The sequence below is a fragment of the Plectropomus leopardus genome, chromosome 11 (genome assembly GCF_008729295.1).
Source record: "Plectropomus leopardus isolate mb chromosome 11, YSFRI_Pleo_2.0, whole genome shotgun sequence".
Classification (NCBI taxonomy): Eukaryota; Metazoa; Chordata; class Actinopteri; order Perciformes; family Serranidae; genus Plectropomus; species Plectropomus leopardus.
Window position 1 is genome coordinate 34156243 of NC_056473.1, and position 14145 is coordinate 34170387.

The 14145-nt window shown below is 41.6% G+C and overlaps 1 protein-coding gene across 1 annotated transcript; it reads right to left on the reverse strand.

The window, feature by feature from the left end:
• Positions 1 to 4919: 4919 nt before the first annotated feature.
• Positions 4920 to 10067, reverse strand: lmod2a (leiomodin 2 (cardiac) a). Its single transcript, XM_042496505.1, has 3 exons — positions 9633 to 10067; positions 6433 to 7659; positions 4920 to 5166 (listed from the first exon to the last, which is right to left on the reverse strand). Exons 1-3 carry the CDS (start codon positions 9900 to 9902, stop codon positions 5146 to 5148), a joined length of 1518 nt encoding a protein of 505 aa, XP_042352439.1. The 5' UTR covers positions 9903 to 10067; the 3' UTR covers positions 4920 to 5145.
• Positions 10068 to 14145: the final 4078 nt, after the last annotated feature.

The window sequence follows — 14145 nt, forward strand, 5'->3', positions numbered from 1 at the left end:
AAATGTGGCATTTGCAAGCAGCTTGTGGCGATGCCTGTGATGCTCCGTCCGTACGCGGAGAAAAGAAATAACCGACGCTCGTTTTAACTGTTCGTGTTGAAGAGTTTTTACCGTCCTCCAGCGAGGCTTTAATGCTGCATCGAGAAGCCGAAATACTGACAGCGAACCTGTGAAAAGGGTCGGGGGGGTGGGGGGGGCAATGAGAATACTAAATTGTATACTTAAATAAATGTTAATATTTACAGAGAAATGTGTCTCTTGTTTTTTGTCGATGTTCGTCTGCTTCTGATGTGACCGCTGGAACAAAAGTAAAGTACTGTTTGTGTTTTTAGGTAAAAGCACTCGGAAACATCGGCCTAACACTTCATTTTTTTGCAAATTACCTGTAAAGAAGCATCATACAGCTAACTTTGGGGTCATTCTGTCTCAAATGTTGTTATTATTTTTTTTTACTTTATTCAGTTTGGCACCAAAAATGTATTTTTTTCTAAAAGAATTTAACAAAACTTTAAAAATTGCTTTATTTATTGATTTATTTGCTCTGGGAATGTTGTCATTCATATACAGGAGGCCATTTTTAGCCTTCTTTATCTTCACAAGTGTAATAACTAGAGGCATGAAATTTGACGTCTGCTTGTGTTTTTGTTGTGTTTAATTTTGCTGCACACTATTTTTTCTGCACCCCCACAGTTTTCATATTTAAAGAACCTGTGAGCAGACTTTTAAAAATGTTTTGCTGTGGTGCTTTCCAGTGTTCAGATAAAAGCTGGAGTTGGTAACTTTTAGAAGAAGTAACTTTTTTTGTGATATTTGCTAAACTGTCGTTATATTCACACAGCTCGCGATGCTCGGATGGAAACAGTCAGTGGAAAGTGTGGTCACTTGTTTTGTTTATCTTTCTCGTGTTTTGGGGTATTTTGTGTCTTTGCAGTCGTTTGGTGCATCTGAGTTCATTTTGTGTCTTTTGGAGGTCACTTTGTGTCTTTGCGATCATTTAGTGTGATTTTTTTTTTTTTTCATTTTTGTGTCTGTGTTTGTTTTGCTTCACTTTGTAGTCATTGTGTATATTTGGATTTTTTTTGCGTTTTGTGTCTCTTTTGGCCTTTTGGGCCACGTTTATAAGTGCACAGGCCTCCTCAAAAGGGAAAATCTTTGCGTTTTTGAAAATCTTTAGTTCATATGATAACACTGACAATGATCTCGGTGTACATGGATCCACAAAAACAACCCAAAATGCTGCGGTATGCATGCCAGGCCAGTAGTTGGTGGTGTAAATGTGTAATGACACACCGTAGAAGAACAACACGTGTGAATTTAGGCCGTGACGTCGCCGTTCTCACAGGATCTGCACATTGCCAGTTCACGCAGCGACGCGGTGGCACTTTCAGAAGATCGCACTCTGGTTTCTAAAGTTTGCGTTTCAGTCCCTAAAAACGTCATCGTCATGAACGAAAGGCCAAACCGCAACAAAACTTTAACGTTTGTGCAAGAATTGGTGCAGCATAAACGGCCCCTTTAGTGTTTCTTAGTAGTCCGTGTGTGTGCTATTTTGAGTGACATTTTGCAGTTGGAGGCCGATGGGGCCCCTGGCATTTGGGGCCACTGGGCCTGTTCCCTTTAGACCCGTTAAGTAATTCATCCGTGCTCTCAGTCCGCAGTCTTTTAAAAGAAGAAAAAAAAATGTTTCCCAGCTCTGCTATCACAGTACTTGAGCAGTACACGTGAATATTCTAAGTACTCATGTTATAATGAGTGATGCAGTGAGTATAGTACTAATGATTGGACAGCTGGACCCCGTCCTCAGAGAGACACGGCGCGGCGTCTCTCAGCACCTCACAAGTGGAGGATTTCATTTTCCTCCAATTAAACTTTAGTCTAACGTGGCGTTTTATTAAAGATGTTGAGTGTTGTAATGAGGGCTCGCACAGTTACACTCTCCTCCCTGAGGGGAGTCCGAATTTACTTTGAACAGCTGTTTGATGAACTCGAGTGACTGTGTGTGTGTGTGGTGTGTGTGTGTGTGTGTGTGTGTGTGTGTGTGTGTGTGTGTGTGTGTGTGTGTGTGTGTGTGTGTGTGTAAGCAGACGGGATTAGAAGCTGATTCATACACAGACGGATCTGAAGCTCTGCTATTTGTCTGCCAGCTGATATCAGATCAAGTCACTCAAACACTGATCCCTGTGTGTTAAAATCAAAGCTGGACATGTCCCAAACGCTTGTTAATATATTTTAGTTGTTACCTACAAGCTTTAGTTGCTGCTTACATGACTGGATATGTCCTGAAGTCTTCTTAAAAAATACTAGATTTTGTCACTGCAAGCACACTGGACATGTCCCAAACTTGTTAGAAAACACCTGCTTTAGTCGCTGCAAACACAGCTGGACATGTCCCAAACGTCTGAACATGCAAACCTGCAGACAGAGCTGGATCTGTCCCAAACTCATTAAAAAATACCTGCTTTTGTCGCTAAAAACACAGCTTGATTTGTCCCAAACTCTCCCTAAAAAACACCCGCTTTTGTCGCTGCAAATGTGTCCCAAACATCTGAACCTGCAAACCTGCAGACAGAGCTGGAAATGTCCCAAACTTGCTAAAAGCGTGGCAGGAAATGTCTCAAAGTCAAGTTTAAAAATACCTGCTTGTGTCGCTACAAACATGACTGGAAATGTCGTGAACTCTCAATTTTAAGAAATGGCCACTTTTTTGGAAGTTTTTCGCATCATGACCCCGTCCTCTAAAATAACCTCCCTGCTGATATCAGACCGTTTAGACCTTTGAATCCAAACTAAATCTCTTCTCTTCGTCTCACCTGTCAGTCGGTTGCTTATTCTTTGATTGCTTCGGTCCTTGTTGACGTTATCTGTCCAGCGGGTCTGTTTTGTGCTGTCTCTATTTCAAAGAGCCGTTCTTTTCCCAAACACCAGATGAACGTCTCATTTATGTTTGTGTTAACCTTTTCTCACGCTCGACCTCTGAGTTTCTGCCACGAGTCGTAAAGCTGTCTTTGCCCACAGCGCGTGATGTCTGGGTCTCACTCTTCGTGTTGGTTGTTTCGTCCTTGTTGTGTTTGTTCATACATTGGCACCATGGGCTGTGTAAAAGACGTGATATCACTCATTGGCTACCGTTTGCTTTCAGACGCCAGGGGTGCATCCATGTGCAGAGTTCTCAGTTCTCGAGTACATTTACTCACCTGGCAAGAAAAAAGACGGCAGTCATTCGGCACTGCTTATTTTCCGTAGTCTCTCACAAACCCGATTATGTAAAAATAATTGTGCATTTCTGCAAACCACAAGTGGGCAACGTTACATTTGTATATTTTGTTACTGATGCGTTGAAACTTTATGTTTCAGTCCATTATTGGTGTGTCCGTGTGACATCATCGTCACGCAGGAGACTTATTCAGTCTCTCTTTTTAAACTCATTTAGATCGATGTTTTAGCTGCTTAGGAGGAGATGGATGGTAATTATTGCTGGTGTAACATTGCATCTTGCCAGTTCACCCGGGTGTTGTATTCCAGTGCCGTCTTCAGCCGGAGGCGCTAAAAACCTGATTGTGGTTATTCTTAAGAAACACAGATGTTTTTTTTTTTTTTCAATTTAATATTTAAAAAGCTGCAGGAAACAGCAACAGCTCACTAAAACACAGCCAGTTTTATTTATGTTGGTCTGGTTTTCTGCAGCTTGGTGGCTTATCGCCTAGAAATCACGCGATCCATCATCCCCTCCTCCTCCCAGTGACAACATCAGCTTATTTAAAAATATATAATTTCATATATATAAAACAGTCTACAGATGTTACATATTTGTGGTTTGCAGAAACATATATACCAACGTTTTCTTCTGTCGACTCGGCTGCGTCGACCTAACTGTACAGAAAACAGTTACAGTCCATTAGACTCTTGAATGCTTTCATCATGCTCGCCGTTTAGAAGGAGGTCTGAAGGACGAGGTCGGTTGTAACCACGATCAGTCAAGTCACGGGAAAAATTGCTCCTCATCATTTTGTCTAGAACACTTTCAATGCGAGTTTCAATTGTCTGACACCTGCTGCATGCAGGTTCATCCAGCCCGTTTATATTGTCGCTTTCTTCTTTTCTTCAGTGTGAATACACAATGTGTGTGTGTGTGTGTGTTTTTGTGCGTGTGTGTGTGTTTGTGTGTTTGTGCGTGTGTGTGTGTGTGTGCGCGCGCGCATATGTGTGTGTATTTGCGTGCGTGCGTGCGTGTGCAGACAGTCAGCTGCAGCTGCTGCAGTCAGCTCACAGAGCTGCTCTCTGTGTGAGTTTGCGGTGGAGTTTAATCCCTCTGTAAGAGTCTTTATTACAGAACACACAGAGCTGATCCTCCTCTGAGGACACAACATGTGAAGCTCTTGTATGAATTACAACAATGTGTTTAAAAGATATCTGTCTGAACAAGGTCCTGATGAAGACTTTACTGTTTCGTATGTTAGTAACCGTCTGAACTCCTGCGTATCGTTTGTAATCCTCCTCGCTTCCTGTGTGTACCTCTGCTGTCTCTGCTGAAGAAAAACTGCCAAAATATATTTAAACTAAAAAAATCAGAGACACACGTAAAAAAATAAATGAACTCATAAGTTTCATTTCAAAGCAGGACATGAAGAGACTGACAGAAGAAAATGTTTGGATGCTTCAATGAAATCAAAATCAGGGAGTTTGGAAAAAAAGACTGTCGTGGACAAACGAAACCAAAAAGAGTGCTTGTGGTATCAACGAAAAAATTCCCAGGGGTACCTCAAGGCCACATTAGCCTTTGTAGTTTAACTAATTTAAATTTAACCAAAGCACTTTTTTTAATCTGCGAAACAACTTTAATAAAACAAGTATTTTATTCTGATCCTGAGTCCAAAGAAATCTAAAGAATAAACTCTTATGTGAACGAGAAAGAAATGTTCAGTCAGAACATTAACTTTATTTCTCAACACGTCAGTTTTCACAGTCGGTTTCACACAGTAACAAAATACAACAATAACGTCCGAAACATACAGAAATGCAGTCTGCTGCTACGCCGTGTGAGGAGTTAAATAAGATACTGTTAAAAAGTGACACTTTCAGTGTGAAGTAAAAATGAAATATTTCAATACAAAGTGAGAAGAGTTCAGGTGTGATCAGCAGGTGAGTTCAGGCCTGCGACAGATCCACCTGAAACGAGACGCACATGTTGAGTTATAGCACGTTTAAGATTAACAAGAAGACAAAAAAAGGACATTTAAAACCTGGGCAGGACAGAGGGCGCTGGTCTTCTGTCTTTTGTTTTCTCTCAAAGGAAAGAACTGGAGATTTTCTTCCTTCATCAAAGGCTATAAGGGGCTTAACTCTTTAAAACCTGGATCAGTGTCAGTTTTCTTGCACTGCATTCACATGCATTTCACAAACTTTTTAACCCTTTAACTTTAACTTTTTAATTAGTGAGTTGGTGACTAAAAAATGAGTTTAAAAAAAGAGGGGAGGATTATTAGAAAATGTCCAAAACATTCTATTTATAAATACAGTAATTATATGTTTAAAACATTGTTAAAAAAAAAACAAAATATAGTAAAATAAATACATATATATTTTTTCAGTATCAGCACTTTTTTAGTTGAACGATGCTGCCATTGGTTGATTCTGTGTAAAAATGCAAAGGGGGTAAATAACGGGGACTTTATTGCGGCCTTATAGCACAATCTCTTTGTAAACACAGCTAGTGACCTCACCTTTGACCTTTGACCGCCAAGTTTCGTCAGTTCATCATTAATAGAGGTGGAGACGTTCCCTCCAGGACTTCTTTAGATATTGCATTCACTCCAACAACAGTTTTTCGTTGTTTGTTGGGGTCAAGCAGTGGACTGCAGAGGTCAAACGTAACGTTTCTGTGGTTTGCAGCAACAAATAGTGCCAATGAGGCGTTGTACGTTTGAAGGACCTTCTTTCATGGTTGGTGGCTGATTAATTTAGGGAAGTCTGTTTAGGAGATGCATTGTTTTGACTCCTGTGAGATCATAATAGCTATGATGTTATAATCAGATCAAATTATTTAAATATCAACTTTGTGAAAGTCACAGATGAAACTTATTTTGCACAAATTGTCCTGATATTTGTCCTGTTTGTCCGTCACTGTCCTTTCAGAGCACTTTGGAGCTACTGCATTGCGTTTAAAGCTCTCTAAACCTGCTGGGAATCTGAACAACTCTCATCTGCTCTCTTCCCAGCAGCTATCAGTCTTATCAAACAGCGGTGAAGAAGTCAAACTATTTATAACCCGTCAGAGAGTCGGGGAATGACAGAGGCTGTCGTCTGGTGACAGCAGGCGTTCGCACTGAGGGGGTCTGATGGCTTTTGGATGCAAAATTATGTCTTTGATGCTTTCACTCCAGCAAAACAAAATTTGTCAATCAAGTCCTAAATTCAACTCATAGGAAGTCTTACCCTTTTTAAGGACCCGATGCTACTCCCACGAATCGCCGCCATCAGGTCGTCGCGGCTCGATCTCTGTGGCGGCGGAAGGTGCGACGGTTCGTCGCGTCTCTTCTGCAGTGACGGCTTCAAGGCGTTCTTCAGGTCTTTGAGAATATCTGCGCTCTCCTTTTCGTTGGCGCCGTTCTTGAGCTTCTTTGACTTTGGTTTCTTTTGGTTCGACTGAGTCTTCGTGCTGTTCGAGCTTTCGTGCTGTTTGACCATTTCGGAGATCTTCCTCGTCGGTAGGTCTAAAGATGGAGGAGGAGGAGGAGGAGGATTCCTGTTCTGATTTTCAACAGTCTTAGAAGATTGTGACGGTTTCTTCGGTGGTCTGTTTTCTGCAGATGAACCAGGATTTTGTCCCGACACGTCTGTCGGACTCTGCTCCTTCCTCTGTTGAAGCCTCCTCTGGCGCTCTTGGTCCTGGTTGCGCGTCAGGATGCTGGTTGCTGTTATCCTCGGGCCCGGGAGGTCGAACTGGTAACCGAGCTTGAGCAGAGTTGTGTTTTCCCTCAGCAGCTGGACCATCTCCATCTCCACCTTCCCCCCGCACATGTGCCTCTGGTTGTGGAAGCGAAGCTCCACCAGCGTCCGGTTGTGCTGCAGCGCCGCCAGCAGGGCCAGGATGCCCTGACCGGACACGAAGTTTGACTCGATGTTCAGGTTTCTGATGAAGCGGTTCTCACGGAGCATCTTGGAGATGGCGAAGGCGACCCGGTCGTCTGCGTGGGTGTTTGCGAGACTAAAAACGTGGACGTGAGTGTTTGTGCACAGGGCCTCTGCGAAACGTAGCAAGGTTTCCTGGGAAATGTCCTCGATGTTGTTGAGGTTGACCTCTTTCACGGTGGGGTCGTTGCACCAGATCTGCTCCAGAGTCTCATCGATGGCGATCGGGTTCCCGCTCGCTCTGTCGGAGGTTGCGTTCAGGTTTTGATCTGTGGTTTCACTCCTCCTCGATTCGCTCCTCGAGCCTTTTGACAGACTGTTCTTCTGAGGACATTTAATCCTGATCGGAGCCTCCTTTTTACACTCGTCCTTTTTTTCTGCCTCGTCTTCCTTCACATCATTTTTGCAGAAGACGCTCTGGACTTTCTTCGCCTTCGGTGAAATCTTCTTCCTGTCGCTATCCGCAGTCTTGCCGGCATCACTGCTGGTCACTGTCACTCGCTCTCCTCTGCTCTTATCTTGGCGTCCTTCCTGCACACGACAACAGGACAGAAAATTAGGTCGAACCCTGACATTCTCCAGCCTCTGACTTTTAATTAGGAACCCTCTCCAACGCTGGCAGACAGTCATTAAAGCTGGCATTTCTCCGACAGTCTTTATTTTTAGACTGTTTTCCACCAACACGTTTTAGAGAACTGGATACATGTGACACTTTCTGCATCATTATAGTGAGTTTATGTTTCAATACACATTAAATATGCATCTGAAATTAAAGAGGACAACATAAATTGACACTTTGGTCTTAAAGCAGAAAGCTCCATATCAAAATCTGATTTGTGGCCAAACATGCACAAAGATGACTTTATTTCTTGCATTGGATGTAGACTCCAATGATGGAGGATGGAGACGTTCTCACTTTTAATCCATATTATGGGTCAAGCTCCAAAAACACTGAATGCTACATCACTGTGACATCATCTGGGTTATTTCCTCCTGCACCAGACACTAAAGAAATGTTTTCACAGGCTGAATGGGACCAACCCTGACGAGTAAACTGATCGTCATGTGAGAAATTGTTGGAGTTCTCCTTTAATCCCGGTGAAACTGAATCTGTTTTCTGATTTTATTATTTTTCCAAAAGTGCCGTCTGGGTGTTGATCCAGACGAGTCTTTTTTTGTCAGAGTGAGACCGTTTAGTCTCGTCACTCAAATCGGTTCATTACTTAAAGTGCTGTGCGTGTTGGCGCAGACCGTTCTCACGGCCGACTCACTGAACGCCGCCCCTCGGCCCCTCGGTCGGTGATGTTAGCGTCTGCCAAGTGCGTCAGTTTAACAAGCAGCGAGTTACAAATCAAGTCATCAAATGCCGATGTTTTGTCAGTGGACGTCAGTAGAAGGCACCCTCTGCAGCGGTGTGATACTCTTTGGCTCATTGGGAGGGGGACATGGACCGATCAAACAAACTCTGGACTTTTACGTCAGAGCCTGCTCTTAAGTTTCCATGTAAATTTTACGCCAAACCATTTTTTCTCAACATAGCCATGTGCTTTTGTTGCTGCTTTAAAACAAATAGTTTTAAAATAATTGTCAAATAGTTGTACTATGTTGTCAGTTTATTTTGAAAAAGATTGTGCATGTGTAAGATGAGTTTTATTTTGTGAAATTTTGTTTTATTTGGTAAATAATCTTTCTTTATTCATATATTCATATATTGTTTTGAGTTGCTCGTGCTTTTAGTTAGAATAAGGAACTACTTTGTGTGGTGCGCCTCCCCTTTGGGTGCATGGATATGTTTTTGCGTGAAGGAGGGAAATGAGAGAGTTGTGTGAAGTTGAGTCGTCCTGTTGATGAGGTGGATATTAAAAAATGGCAATGATACTGAGAAGATTTTCTCGTGCTTTTTCCACCGCCCTCAGGTAATTTAACCATTTAAGTTAAGGCTGGAAGAAGGCAGAGTTACACATGTAACGAACAGAAACTACATTTCTTGTGAAAATCGGAAGTTTATTTTAAAAAGACACAATGCATGAAACAAGCGTAAATAGACACGACATCCGTGGACGTCCAAAACAGACTCAGGAGGGTACCTAGAGCGTCTTATTTTGATGCGTATATCCGTACTGTGTGTGTGTGAGAGAGAGGCAGTGAGTGTGTTTGTGTGGTAAATGAGTAAAAATCTTACCATAGCAGAGAATAAAAAAATAAACAAGTTCCCAGCATTTCTTTTATAAAGTGAAAATCTAAATAAAATATGAATTCATAAAAATACCCCCCTGAAGTTCCTCCCATGCTGACACTTTCTTTGCACTTTATGATTAATAAGTTTTATCTGTGATCATTAAAACAAAATGCCGATTCGAACAATCGGCAAAATGCCAAATATCGACCCCAATAATCAGCCAGGCCGATAATCTGTCAATCCCTTTAATCCGGTAATTAAAACATGCAGATTTGGTGCCTTAAATGTGTTAACTTGCAGACAGAGTCTCGATGTCCCCACTCACCTGTCCAGTGTTGGACTCCTTCTTCTCGTTCTCCAGCAGCTTCTTGTTCTCGTCCTCCCAATATTTCAGCAGAGCGTCCCTGTCGAAGTTTCCCGTGGGGATTTTGGCGGTCTGGTCTTTCTGCCTGAGGCCGATGGGGACGTTGTCGTCAAAGTCGACCAGCTCCCTCTCCAGCTCCTGGAGCTCCTCGGAGGACAAAGTGGCCAGCAGCTCGTCTTCGTCCACCTCCTCGTACTTCTTCAGCTCCCTGCGGTACCCAAAGGTACTCATGGTTCTGCACTTGTTTTTAGGACGCTCTGAACACGTAAGTCTCTCGATCTTCTTGCACTTTTATCTCCTCTACTTGATAAAATCTTCCTTTAGTTGTTTTTCTGTGTGAATCGTCTCATTGACTTGTCCTCCATCAGGTTCCTTCACATCAGGGATGCTGTGGACGACTGGTGGCGAATCAGACAGTTCTTGTTCATCTACTGCTCCCAGCCTGACGGGGAGGAAGGGGAGGGCCGCCGTGCCGCTGATGGTGCTGTCTTTTTTTAGGGTGTCGGGTGGGGGGGTCAGTGAGATAGGCTTACTGCAGGAATGCGAGTCCTCTGAGTGGCCTGTGCTGAAAGCTCATCAGCGACTCGTGCCTTGAAAGAAGGGAAGGGGACAAAACGCCGCAGGGAGACATCGGAGATTGAGCTCTGCGGCATTACGTAACGCGTGGGGACTCAGTAACACGCCGTGGTTGTGGTGTTGTCAGGAAAACACTTGTTCTCCCGGAGGAAGGTGGGATTATGTGCAGAGCAGCGCCGGCTGGCAGAGGAGGTCTGATGCTGTTTACACCAGAACACAAACAACATCCAGTCAGGACAGGCCGAGTTCAAAGACTCTTTCGAATAATACTCGACTTTATAACGGACGTTTGGGGAAACAAACGTAAAGCAGTGGCCGGTTTCGATCTCCACAATCTACCACATCAAGATCAAAACCTAATGCAATGCCAATCAAGAAAGTTTAACTGCAGGGATAAAGGACTTTGTCCAAAAAATGAAAATTGAAGGACAATACGTAAAGAAGTCTCAGCTCGAATCCGTTTAGTTGCTGATCACCAATAACAAATATTAAACGCAACTTTCAAGCCAACATGAACAAGAAGTCACTAAAAGGAGCAGTGTGAAGAATTTAGAGGCATCTAATGGTGATTTAGTTTCGAGAGTTTCGAGAACTTACTGGGGCTTCAGATAACGTAAAAAGTAGGACTTTAAGTGTCAACATGTTAACAGTGATGCTATTAAGATTCATTCATAACATGTCAATGTTTTTTTTTAATCACGGGCGCTCCGTACCAACATTTCTGTCTTTAAATCCTCTAGAAATGTGGAAATAGTTAGAAGAGTCTCAGAAACGTCCTAAAATCCTAGAAATGTCTTAAAAACTATACTTATAAACTCCTTGAAATGCCCTTATATCCTAAAACCATCCTTAAATCCTAAAAACATCCATAGAAATGTCCTAAAATCCTAGAAACACCCTAAAATACTAGAAATGTCATAGACTCTGAGAAAAGTCCTAAAATACTAGAAATGTATTAAATTCCAAGAAGTGTCCTAAACTCCAAAAAAATCCCTAAATCCTAAAAGCATCTTTAAATCCTATAAACATCTTAAAAATCTAAAATCCTAGAAACATCCTAAATTTTGAAAAACGTTCCTGAATCTTAGAAATGTCTTAAATCCAAGAAGTTTCTTTTAATCCTTGAAATGTCCTTAAATCCTAGAAATGTTCCTAAATCCTTGAAATGTCCTTAAATCCTTGAAATGTCCTAAAATCCTAGAAACATGTATGTTGCTGCAGCGACTGGCCTCCTGTCATGTAAAGCTCATTCTGAGGTAACAAAAACAGTTTTCTTTGTTTCAGGTGATTATATGTCATAAAATCATCGTTATGAATATTAAATTCCATTTCTGCCTCCAGATCCTCTGTAATCCTCCACACTGCTCCTTTACACGGTTTGTTGTTTGGTTGCCAAGACGTCCATCAGAGCGCGATATCAACACGCCTCCATCACTGCAGCGTGTTTAACATGCTGCTTGGAAGTCGTTTCATGTTACGAGTCTGAAGTGAAAAGACTGCGAGTGACATAACATCACTCTCATCCTAAATCTGCTGTAAATCTGCCCCCCGGACCTGGATTACTGCCGATAAGCATCAGTCATCCAGCTGTGCTGCTCCGCGGTGAGAATGGAAACACGCTCGGTTGCAAAACAAAGGGCCCGACTGGTGGTTTCTGCACGTTTAACCACATAAAATCCAAAACTGGATATTCTTTCCTGCAGTTTTTCAGCAGTTTTCTCTTAATTTCCACAAAATTAATGTGCAGAGTTAATCTACTACAGTCAGTAACTTCATTTATTTATTATTTTATTACACTGCTCCGTGATTTTAAACCTGTAAACCTGTAGGGCGTATTCGGTTACAGTCACATACAGTTTATTTGAATGTTTATGTATGTATATATGTGTGTGTATGTGTGTGAATTTAAATTTAGTTTTAACTTCTTCTTACTCCTTTTTTAACATTGAATTTCGCTGTGTCTTTTTTCAGTTTCTTTCTTTTTTCTCTCTCTTTTTTAATACACTGTTATTTTGTTGGTTTGTATGTTTATGGTCTTGGGGAAAAAAAAGTTTGACATAAAGATTTCAATCAAACCTCAATGCAAACATTTTTTAACGCTGTTTTTTTTTTCTCTCAGGCTCTTGATGCTTGGCGGCTCCACAGCTACTTTAAAGGTAAAATTGGGGGGAAAAGCAAGTGAAAACTGTATTTTTAATGATCATTATCACAATTTAAATTACGTTACAAAGTTAAGATAATTTGTAAGCACTATTTTTTTGTGAAAATATATTTTTGTGGATTTTTTTTCTTTCTTTTTAGAAATATTTTTAAAGCTAATTTTCATTTTTACTGTTGCTGCTCTTGCTTATTTTTGGGTCATTTCTTCTTTGATTGCTATTTTTTCCTGTGTTCTTGAAGAAATCAAGCCTGTTTGTTCCTGTTTCAGATCGTTAAAGTATAACATTTTATTTTATTTTTTTTAAGCTACAACACATTCTCACTCCCAACTGGTCACAAACTGACGTCGATGACAGAGCGGTGAAATGATGACGTATTTTTGTTGGCCAACCATGAAGTTAGCATCGCACTGGTTCCCTCGTCAAAAATCTTACGGGATTTTTGAATGGGATTTTCAATTATCGCCAAAAATAAACGGGAACACCGGCGTAGAATGAGAGCGGAGCAGACATGTGGAGACACCGGCGGCTGGCAGCGTAGATCTTTGACAGTCCTGTGTGTGTGTGTGTGTTTGTGTGTGTGTGTGTGTGTGTTCGTGTTATGTGTGTGTGTTTTCTACACTTTACCATCAGCCCTTTTTGCCTAAATTTAACCATCAATGACTGCGGTGCCTAATTGCGTCTTCTCAGTATGACATCATCCCACCGCCTGCATTTCTGTAGCGGTATCCCAGCACGTCATATTTTGACGCTGGAGGACGACCTAAAACGTCATCAACAGACGTGGAAGGTCATTGACCAAACTAGGGTAAAATGTCTGGAGAAAAAAAGAAAAAGAGCTAGGGAAAATGTATATATAATCATCAGAATTTCAAATTTAAATTTGTTTAAAACATTTTATCACTTTTAAGCACTTATTCCAGATAATTTCTGGGAGGATTATCCTCAGTGTATTTTTGATTTTTATTTTTGTCTTATTATATTCATATTTTTAAATAATTTCCAGATAATTTTTTTCTTTTTTTTCTTGCTATTTTTTTGGCTCTTTTTTTTCTCATTGCCTTCCCAGCTTATTTGCTTAGTCTCAAAGGGTTAATGTGTGTTTAAATGAATCAGACAGACACACAGCCAGCCGCTGACAGTGTGGCTGCTGGATGAGTTGTTATGTCACCTGAAAATCCCGTGATATGTCACATACACCTCGTTTTATTGTCTGGCTGTAATCTTTCGTGCTCGGCTTTGTTTTAGCACATTAACACACCTGCTGCTTCACAGACCTGACCCGGCTCGCAGCGCGTGTCGACACTTTTGGAGGTTGTTCAAAACAATGTGACCTCTGTCCGTTATCAGGTTCTCGGGTGACCCGCCAGAATGTGGAGCCGCATTGTTGTTGTTGATGTTTCTGCGGGTCAGGAGGTTAAATTTAGAGTTGATCTGCTTTCAACCGTCTGTCAGCCAGAGGAAGCAGCTCACACCTCGCTGTTTTCGCTCTCAGCGTGTTGTTGTTGTTGTTCGGTGCCATCTGAAACTGCTACGGCTCAATGTTTGTTCAGCCGCAGTTCCTCTAATGACCACTAGATGGAGACAGAACCCAATTTCAGTCCAACACTTTTGGTCCAGCCTGAAATAGCTCAACAGTTATTCAATAGATTGTCTTAAAATGTGATAAAAAAAATAAAAAAAAAGTACAAATTTTAACCCTTTGAAACCTAAAGTGACATAGCTTTCAGATGCTTTTC

Coding starts and splice junctions, on each gene's coding strand:
- lmod2a (XM_042496505.1), bottom strand. CDS start 9,902: ATGAGTACCTTTGGGTACCGCAGGGAGCTGAAGAAGTACGAGGAGGTG. Junction 7,660..9,632: donor AGGAGTCCAACACTGGACAG/GTGAGTGGGGAC, acceptor TGTCGTGTGCAG/GAAGGACGCCAAGATAAGAG. Junction 5,167..6,432: donor GCATCGGGTCCTTAAAAAGG/GTAAGACTTCCT, acceptor GTCTCGTTTCAG/GTGGATCTGTCGCAGGCCTG.